The 17,372-nt window shown below is 40.4% G+C and overlaps 3 protein-coding genes across 4 annotated transcripts; 2 read left to right on the forward strand and 1 right to left on the reverse strand.

Annotated features, from left to right (window-relative positions):
• Positions 1 to 207: 207 nt before the first annotated feature.
• cbx8b (chromobox homolog 8b) lies at positions 208 to 3,510 on the forward strand. The gene is made up of 5 exons (XM_022212111.2): positions 208 to 414; positions 535 to 578; positions 779 to 844; positions 974 to 1,040; positions 1,909 to 3,510. The coding sequence occupies exons 1-5, from the start codon at positions 346 to 348 to the stop codon at positions 2,767 to 2,769; spliced, it is 1,107 nt and encodes a 368-aa protein (XP_022067803.1). The 5' UTR covers positions 208 to 345; the 3' UTR covers positions 2,770 to 3,510.
• A 1,122-nt stretch (positions 3,511 to 4,632) lies between these two features.
• c3h17orf67 (chromosome 3 C17orf67 homolog) lies at positions 4,633 to 8,711 on the reverse strand. Of its 2 annotated transcripts, none has more exons than XM_022197556.2 (4): positions 8,591 to 8,711; positions 6,976 to 7,076; positions 5,691 to 5,818; positions 4,633 to 4,913 (listed from the first exon to the last, which is right to left on the reverse strand). In XM_022197556.2, the coding sequence occupies exons 1-3, from the start codon at positions 8,643 to 8,645 to the stop codon at positions 5,702 to 5,704; spliced, it is 273 nt and encodes a 90-aa protein (XP_022053248.1). In that variant the 5' UTR covers positions 8,646 to 8,711; the 3' UTR covers positions 4,633 to 4,913; positions 5,691 to 5,701. The 2 variants fall into 2 exon arrangements, with proteins under 2 accessions (XP_022053248.1, XP_022053249.1); XM_022197557.2 differs by lacking the exon at positions 8,591 to 8,711 and adding an exon at positions 7,339 to 7,497.
• A 3,632-nt stretch (positions 8,712 to 12,343) lies between these two features.
• On the forward strand, positions 12,344 to 17,088 carry LOC110953506 (ras-related protein Rab-33B-like). Its single transcript, XM_022197554.2, has 3 exons — positions 12,344 to 12,820; positions 15,806 to 15,984; positions 16,521 to 17,088. The coding sequence occupies exons 1-3, from the start codon at positions 12,602 to 12,604 to the stop codon at positions 16,849 to 16,851; spliced, it is 729 nt and encodes a 242-aa protein (XP_022053246.1). The 5' UTR covers positions 12,344 to 12,601; the 3' UTR covers positions 16,852 to 17,088.
• The last annotated feature ends 284 nt before the right edge of the window (positions 17,089 to 17,372 follow it).

Below are 17,372 nucleotides of genomic sequence, written 5' to 3' on the forward strand. Positions count from 1 at the left end.
GATTCACAGCGCGGGTAGAGCCAAAGGAAAAAAAATTTTTAAAAAGAACGCCACCATTTTCTCCCCCCGCCGAAAGAATTCACTCAGGCGCATGCTCCGCCCCTCACTTAGCAACCCGAGCACGTAGCAACGGCTCGGCCAATCACCGCCCTTCTCGAGGTTCCACCGACTGTCGTTCCCTAGCAACGACGTAAAAAAGAGAGAACCACTGCGCTGACGTCCATTCTATTCGGGAGTATTATGGTCTGTCGGGAATTCAGAGTGGCTGCGACTGGAGAAAAATATCTGCCCTGCTAGCGTTAGCGTCCGCCGAGCTAACGGTGGGTAGGTAACGCCGGAGTAAACATGGAGCTGTCCGCCGTCGGGGAGAGGGTGTTCGCCGCCGAGTCTATCATCAAACGCAGGATAAGGAAGGTAAGCTCCGGCAGTATTTTCCTTCTTCCCGTAGCGCTCAATGTAACGCACCGCCACCGCACTCTTAATGCCACTGTTCCTGCAAGCTAACGGGAGTTGTTTGTTTCTGATGGCACGCAGGGTCGGATTGAATACCTTGTGAAATGGAAGGGCTGGTCTCCCAAGTAAGTCCCGCTACATTGTGTGTCTCCTGCATGGGTTGTTGTGTATTTTTTTCTGGTGTCTGTACAGTACAGTCGGCTGTCGTTAGCTTCGGCGGAGCTAGCGAGGATTAAAACTACACGATGGGGATTTTTAGCTCGCAGGCTAACGCTACGGCGGCTGTCAGCTTCCTCAATCTAAAAGCTGCATTTTTAATCCACAGATACAGCACTTGGGAGCCGGAGGAGAATATTTTGGACTCCCGCTTGTTTGCCGCTTTTGAGCAGAGGTAAGATGTCTGGCTTTTTTTTCTCGTGGGCAGAGCCAGTGAATGTGTCCAATAACTACACGGTGTCTTCAGTGCACTTTGCTCCCGTGACACTCAAAATGGGTCCGTGGCTTTATTTTTTTTCCACAGGGAGCGTGAAAGGGAGCTTTACGGGCCCAAAAAGAGAGGACCAAAACCCAAGACGTTTCTGCTCAAGGTATTTGTTAGCAACCCTGTTTCGTGTTTTTTTTTGTGATTGCATGCTTCTGGCTAATAATGCGACACGTGAAAGTCCAGTGCATGCATTTGCATTACTTCATGACGTGTGTTTTGTATTTTCTGGTTGCACTTGCACACTGTGTACTAACTGTGTAAGCATCCTTTAATCATACTAGTGATTTTTCATATTTAAAACAGTGAGTGTGCCTTCATTTTGCTTGTCAAGCTGATACACTTGAAGAGGCACTGAACTACAGCCAGTCTTGTTTCTAAGCTGCTGCTTTATTCATTTTTTCTTAGTAAATCCATCTTTACATTAAGATCAACAAAATGCCACAGTTCCATGTCAATGTGATCGCTTGAGTAAAGCATCAGAGCCTGATGCTTCATCTTTTCAGGACGGTGAACCGTGAAAAATTGCTTAATGACCGACAGTTTGTCTTGAATGAAATACCAGGATCTCTGTTCACAGGGCTGTTGTTAAAAATGGGTTAGTGGAAGTTCACCAGTTAATACTGAGGCAGTAGAGTTTTACCGTGTGTTTGTAGCTGGATTTATTCCAAATGTTGGATGTATTGAGTGTAACTGCAGTGCTGTGTGTTAGGCGAGGGCTGAAACAAATAGTACAGACATTTAGACAGTGGAGCAGAGAAAGATGACAAAGATGAAAGAAGATGAAATTTTCAAAATGCAATAATAAATGAATGAATTTACTAATGGTTTTATGCATGCTGTCTTACTGTCACAATTCTTGTTGTACAACTGTTCTGTTGAGCTGCCAAAGTTTTCTTTTTTTGGTACGAAATTGTGACTTTTTTTTCTAGTTTTCCAAATATTTTTCCTATCATTTTCTTATTTTCTATTAGGCTCAGGCTAAAGTTAAAGCCAAGTCCTATGAGTTCAGGAGTGAAGCAGTCCGAGGGATGCACATCACCTACCCCACCCCAGAGCCGGTTGTCACCCCGAGGGCCAGAGAGGGCCTGAGAGCCGTTGTTCCCACCATCTTCCCACCGAGCACCATCAACCGCGGAGAGAGCGTTCGCATCCGACAGCCAGAACTGAGCAGCCGCGAGCACCAGCAGCCTTTGCTGCAACAAACCACTTCAGATGGACTCATCCACATGCCCAAAAAGAGAGGCCCGAAGCCCAAGCCCCGCTTCAAGGATGGGAGCTTGGGTCCGGCCATCTCCGAGCCTCACAAGAGGAGAGCAGAGGAGCAGATGAGCCACGGCCCTCACAAGTTATCAAAGCTCCATGGAGGTGAAGAGATGCGTCTGGTCAAATTGGCCCACAGACATCCAGAGAACCACGGTCACAGCCACAAACACCACCACCACCACCACCACCATCATCACCAGCACCACATGCACAGCCGGGGAATCTCCAGTGGGAGCGCCTACAAGCAGCTCTACTCACATCCCCACAGGACAGACATGGACTCACACAGGACTAAGGACAGCTCCGGCTACCTGGCCCCTGCACACTTCAAGCACCACTCCTCCAAAATGAGCCTGAGCCGCCCCGTTGAACTTCCACAGATGGAGAAGCCTTACTTTTTGGACAGGCCATCCCCGGCCCGGCTCGACGACGACTTGGATGAGGTGACATGGAGGCCATCTCTCGGAAACGTGGAGAAAGTCCTGGTGACGGATGTGACCACCAACTTCCTGACTGTCACCATCAAAGAGAGCAGCACCTCAAAAGGCTTCTTCAAAGACAAGAGATGATCGCTGGCCTGATTCTTTACGCCGCGCTTTGTTACACTGAAGTTTATAGGACAGAGTGTGATTTATAAGCAAAGCAGTTTTTGTATGTAATGTATAAAAGCAAACAACATAATGTGCATATGTGTATATATTATAAAGTCGGACATCTATTTAATGTATTGACCAAATCAAATGAAGCCCATTTCACATACGGCATCGGTTAACATGAGCTGCATGTTTCCTTTGCAGCAGGTTGCTACTTTCTGTACAGAGCTTGTGAAATTTACTATTTTGCAATTATAACTAACTAGAATGTATTTTTTTCACCTCTTATCTTCCCACCTGAGCTCAGGCTAGTAAATTGTGAGAAGCAAGGAAAAGGCTTAGATATAAAATTCGCTCTGTGGATTGAATATTTCTGTGTTATTTGACTCGATTAGACTGACAAGTCCTGTTCAATTCAACGGGGCAAATATTTAAAAATCTACTCAAGCACTTTGAATTCAAAAGTATTAACAGAAATAAGACCGAGTCTGTCTCTGAGTTTTGTAATGTCTAACATTTCTAATTATGAACTAAATTAATAAATCCAACACACTTTTAAGAGTTCTCCCGAGGTGCATACTGAACCCATTTTCCATTAACATATAGTATATTTTACATTTTCATAGAAAAACGTTCATGAAGCTTTTGATGTAACAAGATACAAGAGTTGGTGTCAGACTGCTTTTTAGAGGCTTTTCAATAAATCCTTTGAATTTTCTCAGTTTGTTGTGGTTTATTGTCACTTTTTATTGCAGCAGCTTGGGCCTTGAACGCCTCAATGCAGAAATGAGATTCTGAATTTGACCCAAACAACCAGGCCAACTTCTAAAAACATCAAACCTATTTTCTAATCCCTCTTATATATACAGCAATAACCCCGTTTCCTGTTCTTGTTAATGACTAATCTTTGAAGAAACTCGTTAGTTGTAGTTGTAAACTGAATTAACAACCATTCCTTCTTTAGTTCCAGCAGACGTTGAAGGCCTCAGGCTCAAATCCAGTTTTTCTCCTGTAAAGCTGCTGCAGGCCACGATGTTCTTCGTGCAGAGTTTTGCTTGCAAATATGTTATTTTGTTTGTTTTTTGTAAATTTAATGTGACTGTTAAAGAAATGCGTCGGCCGGCCACGTTATGCTCGGTCCTAATAAATGTTCCATGAAAAACCGCACTTGTTTTTCCAGGCCCGACTGCTGGATTTTAGTCAGTTTATTATACATTTCTATTCACTTTCACATTTACTTAACAAAATATTTAATACGGATTTCCGACCCAGAATACGCTATAAAAAACATTTTTATTTAAAAAAAAATCGTTTTTAATAAATAAATGTGCGTAAATGTTGTTCCGGTTCCTCCATAAATACAGGCCTGTTTGTTCAGCAACGGAACACATCACATGCGCTGCTCTAAATATAAAAACAAGCTCCAAAGCTGCGCTATTTATACGTGTGTGCGTCAAGTGCGCACACGGTAAGCAGAGTGTTCTTTTAAATTATTTTTCCATCGTTTGATTCATTAAAACGTTTAATGTCCTTGAAGATATAACAAAAAATCATCTCTTCTGAAAAAAATAAAATAAAATACAATAATATTTGTGATCTGTGTGCCTGAAATAAAAAGTGATCCTGATCCATATTTAGAAGCAGTAACTTGCTGCAAATCGACTTTTTTTTTGTCTTCTTTTTTTTTTTTTTGCTGTCTGGCTGAGTGTCAAAGGTTTGTTGTTTACTAAAGAAAAAGCTGTCATGTTTTGGAAATGGTCTAAAACCAGAAACACCAACAATCCTTTTATTTTATCCTTACTACTGGTACTACTACTAATAATAATAATAATAACGTAATTGTTGTCGGAATCCATGATTTATTTATTCTTGATTCCATTCACCGTTTTCAATTTCCATTGTGATGATACACAACTATGTGAAAATAAATGAAGAAACTACAAGAACAGCAAATTACACAGCTGATACAAAATTTTAAGAAGACAATGCAGTAAATATGCAGTGCTTGTCTTCACATTATCGTTATATGGGAGAAGAAAGAAAAAGGAAACAAGGGAAAGAGTTTATATATTTCCTTTTTTTCACCGTAGTGTCCACGTTGAGTCACTCCTGGTCATTTTCTGAACAGAGAGAGAAAGGGGAAAAAAACATAAAATAAGATCATTTAAAAGAAGAAGTTAAACATGATGTGTGAAAATAATCATATAATTAATGGAAACAGTCAAAATGTGTGAGCTAGAGTGTGATGAGACGCTGGATATTTATCAGATTGTCATAAGTGATTCCATATTTTCTTAAACTCACTGACTTTTTTTATAATATTGAGATTAATCGGGATACAACAGCATCTTTTCAAACCCCTGCTTTATGACATAAACCCCTCAAAGCATCTCTTTAAAACTTAACTTCTCCTCCATAAATAGAACATTTATAAGAGGGAAGTTTGTTGCTCAAGGACATTTGGGTGCTAAAAGAGAGAACATGCTTCTGCTAAGACTGCAATAGAAGTGTCTCTGCAAACACTGAAATACAGATTCTGTTTGCCTTTATAAGGAAAAATGACAATTGCACGCTGTGAAACTTTCTGTGAAGGTTTTTAGGTTTCCTGTTGAGTCAAGATGACTTGACAATATCACAAGAGAACAGGAAGAGAAATATCAGAACAAAAGCTGCCAACACAGATCAGTCAGTATGCAAAACAGAAGAATGAGTTCAGGCCTTGCAGGGAAAACTGTGCTTTTGAAATGTGAAAAGTGATGTTAGGTCTGAGTTGATAGGAAATCTATTATTGGCCTGTAAAATCTGACCTAAATACAAACTGCCATTTTAGCCGCTGTGTGAAAAGTGTTGCTTTTGTTTTGAGGTTTGAAGTGAAAGTGGAGGCTTGTTCCAGAGACCTTTGCCATCTTTACACGGGGTATCCATAGTTCCTGTCGCAGCGAGGGGGGCAGTGAGGGTTCAACCAGTGCTCCATGTTGGTCTCCTGGGCCCTCTGATCCAGGGCCTGCATGTGCAGCATGTGCTCCTGGAATAAAACAACACAAGCAAGCTGATCAATGAGGTCTGCTGCCTGCATTTGCACATATGAAACCTGGTGCCTGGCGTTCAGGGGGGAACCACCGAGCCAGAATAAAACTCTGCTACTGACTCAGGTCTGTCCAGCACACCACAAAGCAGAATTACAGAGATGAGTGAAACAAATAAGGAGAGAAACATGCTGTGGCTTGTGCCTCAGTTAATGGTTGCATTCAGAGCATTACAACACTTGGAGGTGGATTACTTTATAGGGGCTGCTATTTTCGTTACGTTTTCTTCAAGTCAGAACAGAAACAGATGAAACTACATAAGTGCAGATGTGTCATTTGTTGCTCTGTTAAAATAGATTCAAACTGTCATTCTGTAAAGACAGTGTTTGGTGCTTTTAAAGCCTGGACTTCAGGGAAGAATCGGGGACAGATAATTTCTAATAAGGCAGAGATGTCTGGAATGACACTGTTTATTGTAAATACGCTCAGCTAAAACCCCCTCCCATTGACAGTGACTATGGTACAGTTTTTGTCTTACAAACAGGTTTAATTTGCTCTTAAAAATCTGGTTTCTGTTTTTTCATGTTGCCTACCCTCGATGGACCTGATGTTGACTTTAATTTGGCATGTCAATGATAACCAACACCTGAGAGGTGACTGACTTTGAGCTGCATCTGAAAAAAGATTGAAAACATGATACATTTCTTTTTCCCTTTTAATTCTGATGCAAAATATGAATAAATGATTTGCCCAGAGGTTGACAAAGCTGTAATATTTAATTCAAAGCTGGCCTTTAAAGACAATACACAGGATTATGAAAATAAAAGCGCTGTTGTTTTACATATGTAAGTCCCTGTATGTGTAAGAACTCTCCATATGAGGCCTTCCAGAATAGATGCTTGCAGTGAAATATATATGATAGCTGCATTCAAATACAACGATATGTTTGAAATGCATTTAAGAACTGCTTCAAACTCACTCTCACATAATATATTAATTCATTTTTATGTCAGTTTTGTGCTTGTAGCTGTACTCACATTTTAAACTTTTTGCTAAATAGGTCAGTAGGCTAAAATGTTGCAACAGCACTCAGTAGCTTCAGTCTGACAGCTAAATCTCCAGCTTTCATAATGCTTCTGCGTTCTTTGGACCTTACCCTCATTGGCTCGTCGGGGTGTCCGGCCTTCATCGGTCGCTCCTGCCTCTTACTGCGGAGCAGCTGCTTAGCAAAGCTCTCCTTGATGATTGGATTTGCATCTGAGGAGGACACAGAGATAAGAGTACACATGTTTACTTGAGTGTCTTGTGAGTCACATGTCCAGTTCTCATGCAACATTTTGTTTTTGCCTTGGAGGTTTGTTGTTTTGCTTATTCTTGGTCTGTGTACTGTGAGTTTAACCTCTACCTCAGTTTTTTTTTCTTTCTGAACACAACAGCTGTTTGCTTGGCAGCTGGGTATTGGCTTATCAGATTCCTCTCACTGAAAGCTGCGTTCAGGCCCATGAATAAACCTCCTCACCACAATCTGCTGCTGGTGAGCTGCGGCTGACCTGATCTGTTCTGCCAGCGTCCATGTGAGGTTGTTTGTCCCCTCAAACTGCAGCCCCAGAGGGTGCAGTTCTCCCACTCTGCAGAGTGAGGCCTCTCTGTCTCTGCCTCTCAGCTCTGGTCTGGACTGAGGGGCAGGGGTATTTTGGTGGAAGGTAACAAAGTGCCCATTCATATTCCTCGCTCTCCGGGGAGTCGAGGCTATGCAGCACGTGACCCCAGCAGGCAGCAGAGCAGCCTCTTTCCTCCTCTTTCCTCCTCTTCTACCAGAGGGAGCTGATGTGAAAATGAACCAGCTCTGTCAACACAACAGGCCAGAGCTGCTGCTATCTGGAACCTCCACAGCAACGTGGCAAAACACTGCAGAGATTCTCCAGCTGTCTCATGAATAAAGACTGAAAAATTGAACTGACTCAATGCAAACAAAGATAAATTAACTACACTCGACCTGACTGCTGCCTCTGTCCACTGTGGGAGCTGACTATGCATGCATTAATGCATTGTTTTCAATAGGATTATTATTTTCATCTTGAAGATTCAGGTGATCAAATTTCACATTCTTGCACACTGAAATTATTTTTATTACTTCATGATACTTGCTGCTAATTTGACTTGTTGCACCTATTCTAATTTGTCTTACAGCACTTACTACCTACTGACCAGCAACACTATCTGTTACTGTATGTTATGCACTAAAACACCAAGTAAAATCCATGTATGTGTAAACTATGTGGCAAAAAAAAAAACTGACTGATTCTGGAAAAAAAATGTTGGTATTCCATCAGTCAGCCAGACTTTATTTATGTAGCAGTCTTCATGAAATGAAAGGAATAAAAATGCAATAATACAGAAAAAACAAATGCAAACAGTATCCGTATCCCTTCAAGCCCAACATCATGTTATAAATGAAGGACTGAAAAACACAGGCACTGACGAAGTGAGGAAATCCTAAATAGCACATACTGTTGCTGTTAAATGTGCAAAATCTGAAATACAGTGACAGAAATACCATCCACATATTTGCAACTTCAACAAAAAAAAAGCCAAATCCTGCAAAGCTACTCCTAATGAGCTTATCTATTTTCCCCTTTTGACATGCTTATCCTTCAAGGTCTAATATGTCTAAAATTGCTGCAAAAACAGTTTGCACAGCATAAAAGCTATGTCTAAGTGACCCCACTGGCTGCAACATGCTGCAGTCCTACTCAGGTAAAGCCTCCTACCTGTGTAGACGGTCAGCACGACCAGGAAAAGCAAAAACACCACCAGCTTCTTCATCTTCTTCACCTTTTTCCTCCCTGAGCTTTCTGTGCTCTGAGGTCCTGACTAAAGTTCAGAGGGGGTGAGGAGGGAAATTCTCCTCCTCTTCGTCCTCCTCCTCCTCCTCCTGCACGTCACCCACAAACTGGCCCACACCTGCTCGTGTTACTGAGGAGACATGTCAGACGGTTTACAGCTAGTCGTGTTTTTTTTAATGAACACAGAAGCAGAACTCATACAGACTCATCTTATACATCTAAAGGTGAAAAATGTCTGTGGAGGAACAACTAAGAACATTAATAATTTTATGAAGTTGTTGAATTAGGCTGCAGGTCAGAGTCTGTCCACTAGATGGAGGTGCAGACACTTTTTGAGAATATTTCAACTTTGCAAATGAAGAACAAAGTTCAAAACAGCCACAGATCTTTTTTCAAATATTATCTGTCTGTCTCGTACATTTAACTGCAGCCGCCTTATTTTCTTACTGCTTTTTATCAACCTTTGTTGCGCAGTTCAGCCAGACAACACAATAAGGAAAACTCATTTGAAATTTCTTACATTTTTTATAAAGAGAGTAAAGAACCCTGAGGTTGCATTAGAAAAGCTTTCACCATTCTCATTTTAATGATAAATGCTAAAATTATGGAAATATTCGTCAGCCATACTTGCATGTTTAATTATATTCTCTGCTTTTAATGCAAATTTCCAAGTGTTAGCAATGTTAAACAGTTTGTTCAATACAGTAGCATCAACACTGACAGCGTGTTAGGGTAATAGTTTGCCAAGTAAGCTGTCTACAAAGGCATTTATTTCTCTCACGATTCAATGATTTTTATTTCCACAGGGAATCTGTTCACACTCGGAAGTCACAGGAGCCTGACTTAGGCAATTTAGAAAGTAAATAGCACAAGATTTATATGATTTAAACTGGTGCCTGGCAGATTACGCTTCACTGAGAGGAAAATAGATACATAAATTGAAAAAAATAGTGCATCTGTTCTGTGAGATTGGTGCTTTCTGTGAGGATTTGATTGTATTTTGGCCGCTTGTAAAGAATTCCACACTCCACAGTCAGCAGAAGACACACAGCTCAGAGCTGTATTACCACGATGTTGCTCCAGGTTCTCATATTTTATAACCAGGTTCATGTGGCTCAACATAAATCTTATTGCTTTTCATTCGAGCTGAGTGCATTTGGACCTTCATTGCAGTTTTTACAGGACCTCACATGATAATTTTCTGCACCAAATTAGCTCCACAACTTTTATGGGAAGGGTTCGTGCTGTAAGTTTTATCACATGTAGGTTGAATCTTGATGCATTAGTTTGACCGTTTCTCAACGTACAGCTCAAATCAGGAGATTATCAGAGCTACTGGTTTGGTCTGTGTAAAGTCAGACAGCAGTGTTGTTGCACTGTGCTGCTCCATACGTAGCACAGATCAAACTTTACTGATGCTGGAGGCCTCAAACGTTGTTGAAATGTCGATCACAGATCATTTCGCAGGCAACATGAACACAGGAATTTTTTTTTTTTCATTTTCAAGGGGCAATAATTTTTTAAAAAAAGATATATTTGCTGAAAATGACTTTCTGTCCTCACCAAATTTCAGATTGTATTTGTGAAGATACTGAACACTTAACAGGGCTTTTTAGATATTTTTAATGATGTAAATGGAAAAAAATTCCCAGATCTGAAAGCATATGATGTTCTCAAAATCCAGCCAAAAACACTGAACAGCAACGTATTTCCTGAAACTGACACAGAGCGAACCAAACTGTCTAATGTAGGCTTCATAAACACACCGGGGACTTGGAAAAAAGCTGAACCTCCTTTTGTTTATCCATGAAGTTCATACATCAGCTCATGCTCACCGTTTATTTCTGATTGGAAGTCTGAGAGATGACTTATGGACATGATGTGATCTGGTATACAGAGGATTCCTCCCATGTGGGCGATAATTTAAGGTCCCTCCTCTGTCTGCTGTATTGTTTGAGTGTCACATAATCCATTCAGGATTGTGATGCAATCAGAGCTCTAAAGAACAGGCTGCTCTGAATGGAAATCTGAACGCTGACATATCTCAGTTTCATCCCTTTGAGGCCTGATTCTTGTGTGAATGGGTTTACCACAAATAAAGGCAAGAGTGAAGCTATTTAGTTTCATTCTGCACAGATTCTCCACAGATAGGTGCTTAAAAAACACCACAAGGGGGCACCATATAAACATCTCTATCTTTAGAACCTCTTCCACAGTGCAGCAAATGTTTGACCAACGATTTTTTCCACTTGGAAATGATTTTAGCTGGAGTTCAGATACAGAACCACAGCTTCAAAACTGTAAATATCACGTGCCTACACTGAAAAAGTGCCTTAAAAGTCATTTTGCTCTCTGATGATGGTGCATTCAGTCATGACGTGTCTCATTCATTGCAGCAGACATTGGACAGATTCAAATGTTGACTGATTTTTAAGCTCATTGGAACAGCACAGACATATACAAAGATACTGGAGAGGTAACACGTGTCTGCATAATATTTACAGTGTTGTATTCTGCGTTTTTGACAGATTAAATGTGGGCATTTAGTTTTTCTAATAGGATTTTTTTGGTGATTATTAGTTATTTAGGGACTATTATAGGAATTTATGGGTGAACTTTTTTCCCAAACACCAGCATCAGCATCTCTTCTGTTGGACTACTTTAAATGTCAATCACCTGAATTGTTTTCAAGCAGATTTATCATTAAAACATACACTAACAATCTAAAGCATATACCACTCTATTTCTAACTAGTAGCTAAAAGTTTGCAATCCTGTTGTAGCTTGATAGTTCTTGAGTGTTTCCGTCACAAGAACATACTATGACATGCGATATATTATGTATTTAGTTATGTAAGTAACCTTAATGATTTAGTTAATAGTTGCGTTAGCGTACATAACAAAATACATCTATATGTTTATACATTCCTCCACATCATGTTATGTTAAGTTGTTGGGTTTTTTTTGGTATTTTTTTGTTTGTTTTTGTATACTGGTCATTTGCTTTTCACAAAAATGTCTGTGTGCATGTTGTTTACACTGTATACTGTGCACTTTACATTTCACAGATATTTTTGCGACCTTTCTCAATGCCTTCAGGACCGTTTTAGTATTTCTGTGAATAATTTTGGAAGGAGAACAGAAATAAACCAGCTGGCAACAAAGTGATCATCATTCTCCACACACACAATGCAGGGGAGAGAGAGAGTTAGGCCAGACCAGCTACACCATTAAATGTTCATCAGTGAGTAATCTTTAGTGTGAAACTTTTACTTTGCACATAATTTTTTTAAAAATGTAGGTCATTTTAAAGTAAGACATTAAAGTATGGTTTTCTTAAGTAAATGAATTTAAGGTTTAATTGACTGAAATCTTTCACGAACCCTGCCAGAACTCTTTGTGATATTAACGTGGAACATGAATGAAGCACTTAAACAACTGTGGTGTGACCTTAATTTGCCTGGAGCAGACTGTCACATTTTATTTTGCTCTGAAATTACATGAAATTACACAGTTATCAGGTTGAAATCAGCGCCTCTGACAGACACCAACCATATAAAATGGACTGCACACTACTTTGTGGTTTTCTGGTTCCTCTTGAAATTGGGGAACTTGCAACAAAAACAACACCAACTTATTTGCACGCGAGTCCACCGTGTTTATCTGCATATAAACCCAGGCCATGTGCTGACATGAAAACTCTCCACCCTCCAAATGTAATCATTAACAAATGAAACGCTGGCAGGGAAACGCCAAAGTTGCCTCCTCTTCCTTGAATGCTGTGGAGTTTCCAGGGAGCTTTTGAGCTGCAAGTTTGCACGGAGCCACCGAAACAATTCGTGGTCGTCCAGGAGTTTAGTTCAGACGTGATAACGCTGCATCTTTGGAGAAAGAGATCGTAGCTCAGCGGGGTTTGGACACTTTGTAGTTGCTGTAAATGGAGTCATCTCTTGAGTTTTCCAGCTCTCTGAGCAGTGTGTCCTCATTGCTAACCCGCTGTCGGACATTCAAAGTGCTGGTGATCGGAGACTCCGGGGTGGGGAAGACTTGTCTCACACACCGACTGTGCGCCGGAGAGTTTCCCAGCAGACCGGATGCCACCATCGGCGTGGATTTCCGAGAGAGACTGCTTGATGTGGACGGAGAGAAAATAAAGGTAACTGGTGAAGTTTATACATCACTTAATACAGAAATAATCTGTGACAAGATATTTGTCAATACGGCACCAAGCATCCATTTTTACGCGAGGCCGTGCGTAAAAATGGATGTTTGGTGCGATATTGAGCCGAACTCTTGGGTTCAAACAAGTTGTTGCTTTGTTTTGAAAAGCTGACATGAAAGTCTGTACACAGGCAAAGACATGGATACCTGAAGAAAGTTTTATTTTTAAAAAATGAATGTATTTATAATTCAAACAGTTCTGTGAATTTAACAAAATGTTGGCATGCCTTAACCCCACAGAGGATGGCAAAAAAAATAAATAAAGCAGTTGAAACTGTGGTTGAACTGGATTATTTAATTCGGTGGATGGAATTCTGTCTGCCTGCTTGAAATTATTTGTGCAAACAAAACACCATTAGCCATATTCAGGTTTTGCACTCTGTAGTTTTGGAAATAATTGCACTCAGTTGTCTCGGTTTAACTAAAGAATCAGACTGATGAACAAAACAAAAAGCCACCAGGAGCTCCAAGTATGGAAGGAGCCCTGTTTGATTCCCCCAAATTCCCAAAGAGTGTGCTTTGGAGGCTTTCTAATCCAATCTGTCAGCTGTAAGCATCAAAATACAGGTAAATGTAGAAATTATTAACAGAAAGTAAAGTAATATACAAGGATTCATCAGAATTTTTTCTTCTTTAGCTGAACTCAGTCTGTAAAGATCAGAATTAACACTCAGCCATAAAAACTTGTGTTCTTCAGACTTACTGAGTCCAGCTGGACCTGGAGGAGTTCACTTTTATCGCTGGACTCCAGTGTGACTTTGCTAAACTAAAAGAGTTGAATGAAAATTCCCAGGAATCAGACCAGCTTGTGGTTCTAAACCTAATGCAGCATGAACATCCCTGTGAGGCTTCTTAACTGTTGGAGCCACATACATGCATCTATTTCAGGTTTTATTCATGCATTTATGATGTGCAAGAAGCTTTATTTGTAGTGCATCATGCTGACTTGACAATGGACTCTGTTAATTCAAAGGACTCTGTTCTATAATAAAACTGTGGGTGTTTGTTGGCTTCTACTGTTTCCTGAATGTTTTGAAACAACCACATGACAGAGGAAGTATCTGTCAGTGGTAACTGAGTATCTGTTTATCACTTCCAGAGTTTTCTGCTTGATTTCTCGCACTTTGAATTAACAAGAGAGCTGGATTTGTTTTCAATACTAAATACTGTAAAATTCAACAACATCCCAGAGTCCCAAACTGTAAGAGGGTGTCTGAGTCAAAAATCAGATCAATGCAAACATGACTCAAGTCTGCAGAGTCATGTCTCCAGTGAATCATAAGACTCATTGTAAAGTCAGTCTGTGTGATTCTTAAGCTATTCAAGTCTAAGCTCTACCAAGTCTCAAGCCAGTCAAGTCAAACCTCACTTTAAAACAAGTCTCAAGTCCACCACAGGTGCTTTATATTCTGCTATTGGGATTCCTTGCTTCCTTTACTCAATCACCTCTTCGTATCTTAGCTCCTTCTAGCAAGGATATGACAGGGAGATGCCAAATGAAAATTCCTTCCACCAGTTACTCAAAACATGCTACACAGCTGTACGACCTCCTGAGTTAAACCGGAACTCATGAAGGTGCAACATTTATGCATCACACTACTTCATTACAGACTTGTGTGTGTAAGATAAACCTGTGGTTCTTTGATTTAGGCTCTTTTCAACCCTTCTTGTCTCCTCAAGGTGCATAATTGGAAGAACCTGTTGAGGAGGGAGAACAATAGGCGGTCATGGGAGGAAAGAGGACACGAAGAAACATATGCTAGCATAATGACAAGCACTAAAAGTTCAGTCTTAGTTCAAACCAAGTTACAAAAGTCAGTTGAGGCAAGTCTGAGGCTGATCAAGTCACATCTCAGTTCAAATCAAATCGGGTTTTTAGTACAGGGGTTTTAGCCTGATTTACCCCAGTTTCACCACTTTGACAACTGAAGGAGAAATCTGGAGTAAGATCTGGAAATGTCCTGATGTTCAGCTCAGATTGTTTTGGGATGTGAGGAGTGTAGTAATCTAGACTGTAACCTCATTATCAGAGCACATTGCTGCTCCACAGTCTCCACTTTAATCCAGACACCACAATCCTAAGTGTGTGATCTGTGCTTATTTTCAAATCTTATATTGTGTGAATGTTCGGATTAGAGAGAATAATATCTGTGAGGTTTCTCCTTATGTGTGTGATCTGCTTGGATTTTAAAATTCCTGTAGTCTGAGCCTGACTGAAAACAAGTCTCAAACTACCGTAGTCAAAAGAAGTCTCAGGTCAAACAAGAAAAATCCAATCAAGTCTGAGATCAAATCAAGCTGCAACAGTCAAAGTTCAAAGTAATTTGGAAGACTTTTAGGTCTTCAGCAGCTGAAAATTAGAATGACATTTTCTCGAGGCCACGAAGTTATTGTTTGAGTCAAATCTCAGCTCAATCAGGACAGGTCAAAGTCAAGTCTCAGTTGAAGTCACTTCAAAAGCCAATCCTCTCTGGGGCCAAATGAGTCTCTTTCAAAGCAGAGACTTAATCAAATATCAAAGTTGTGTATTTGAAGCAGACACTGCCTCCATATCGGCTCTATGCCTTATTGGGACTTTACTGCTTTTGCATTTTCTTGTGTTAAACATGTCTAATAATTTTAATGAGTCACATGGTCATTTTTTTTTAAAGGCATCTCTGACAATGTTTTAACAAAAGAGATCTGACTTTCTGATGATAAGGTCGACTTGTTTGTCCCTTGTCTTTGTTCCCTCTCAGAGATGACTCACTGTGTCTGTGTGTTTGTGTGCTTCTGCTTGGTTTGGGGTATTTCAACACATTTATTTCTTTTCCTCTGTGCGCCTTCCATCATTTTTGATTTCCTCTTTCTGATGTGGGCGTCCCTGCCATCTTCCGTTGGTGTCTCACTTTCCTTTTCATTTCCCCTCCTCAAACATCAGCTCCAGCTCTGGGACACGGCAGGACAGGAGCGTTTTCGTAAGTCCATGGTGCAACACTACTATCGTAACGTCCACGCCGTGCTCTTCATTTATGATGTCACCTGCCCTGCCAGCTTCACTGGCCTCGCCGCCTGGTTAGAAGAGTGCCGGCAGAACTCCCTCGGTCAGGAAATACCCAGGTACCTGCTTCATCTGTCTGGTTTCACTTCTGCTTATCAAAAGTGTGTGTTATCTTCCTTAACCCTCATGTGGTCCTGCAGGTCAGATTGACCTGCTTTAAAGTTTGAAAATGTGGAAAAAAAGCATACTTTCACAGTGAAAATTTCCACATTTTCAACATTTTTTGGTAATTTTTTAAAACATTTTTGGTGGGAAAGAAAGGAAATGTAACAAAAAATTTTTTTTAAGAATATTCAGAAAAAAATCAACCAGAATCCAGCGAAATTCAATTTAGATATTTTTAGGATTTATTTGGAAGATTTTTACTAATTTTTTGATAATATCTACAAGAATTTTCTTGCAAAATTTGGGGATTTTTAAAAAATTTTTTAAATAAAACTTTTCAGGGAAACTTTTAAGGAATTATTGAAATTTTCTTCCTGAAGGTTTTGCAAATGTTCATAAATTCGGGGATTTTTTTTTTTTTTTTTTCAGACAAGAAAACAATTTTTTTAAGACAACAGGAGGGTTAATCCACTTCCCCGTCTGATTGCAGGTTCCTGGTGGGGAATAAGAGCGACCTCCGTGATCCCAGCAGGACCGGCAGCCAAGTGAACCAAGAGCAGGCCATGAGCTTTGCCAAATCCCACGGCATGATGTTTTTTGAGACGTCTGCGAAGAAGCCGCCGAAGAAATGCACAAAAGGAAGACGAGGTGATGGGGAGGCGCTGTATCAGCAGGACAAGGTGGAGGATGTCGTCACCGCTGTTGCTGCCAAACTGAAGAGACAGAAGAAACCCTCAGTGACAAACACACTGACATACTCGGGGTCATTTAAAATCGGGAACAAGATAAAACCAGAGAAGGACCTGTGGAACTGCTGCTGAGAGAAAAGAGAAGGTTGTGACTTTTTAGCTGTTTATATGCGAGTTTATGAGAAGGACCATGTGCAGATTGTTCATTTTTGACCAAAGATCAGGAAACGTTTACATGTGAAATACAATCGTTTCCACACAGAACTTTGATACTTGGGTGAGATGAACTTCTTGGAAATTTTCTGTGTATTTGTCATCTTATTGTTTACAATAGCTGCAAAATAAAATACTGTGAATGTAAACCTTCAAGTGACTTGCTAGTGCAATGAGTAGTTTACTGGGAAGTGATTGTGGCAGTGCTCATAGTACTTGTGGTGTGATCCCACTTGGACTCTTTACTAACAGTTGCAATTTGCCACAAGAAGAACCCCAGCAGCATGAAAATGTCATGACGGTTTTATCCCAGCATCTAAACACTGTCTTGTAACAGACAAATCCAAACAGTTGTGTTCGTCATGTGAGAGCTGCAAATGCTTTCTAGTAGCAACCTAACTGTAGAGGTTTATTTACATGTAGTTAACTTAAAAGACAAA

This window comes from Acanthochromis polyacanthus, chromosome 3, assembly GCF_021347895.1.
Source record: "Acanthochromis polyacanthus isolate Apoly-LR-REF ecotype Palm Island chromosome 3, KAUST_Apoly_ChrSc, whole genome shotgun sequence".
Taxonomy (NCBI): Eukaryota; Metazoa; Chordata; class Actinopteri; family Pomacentridae; genus Acanthochromis; species Acanthochromis polyacanthus.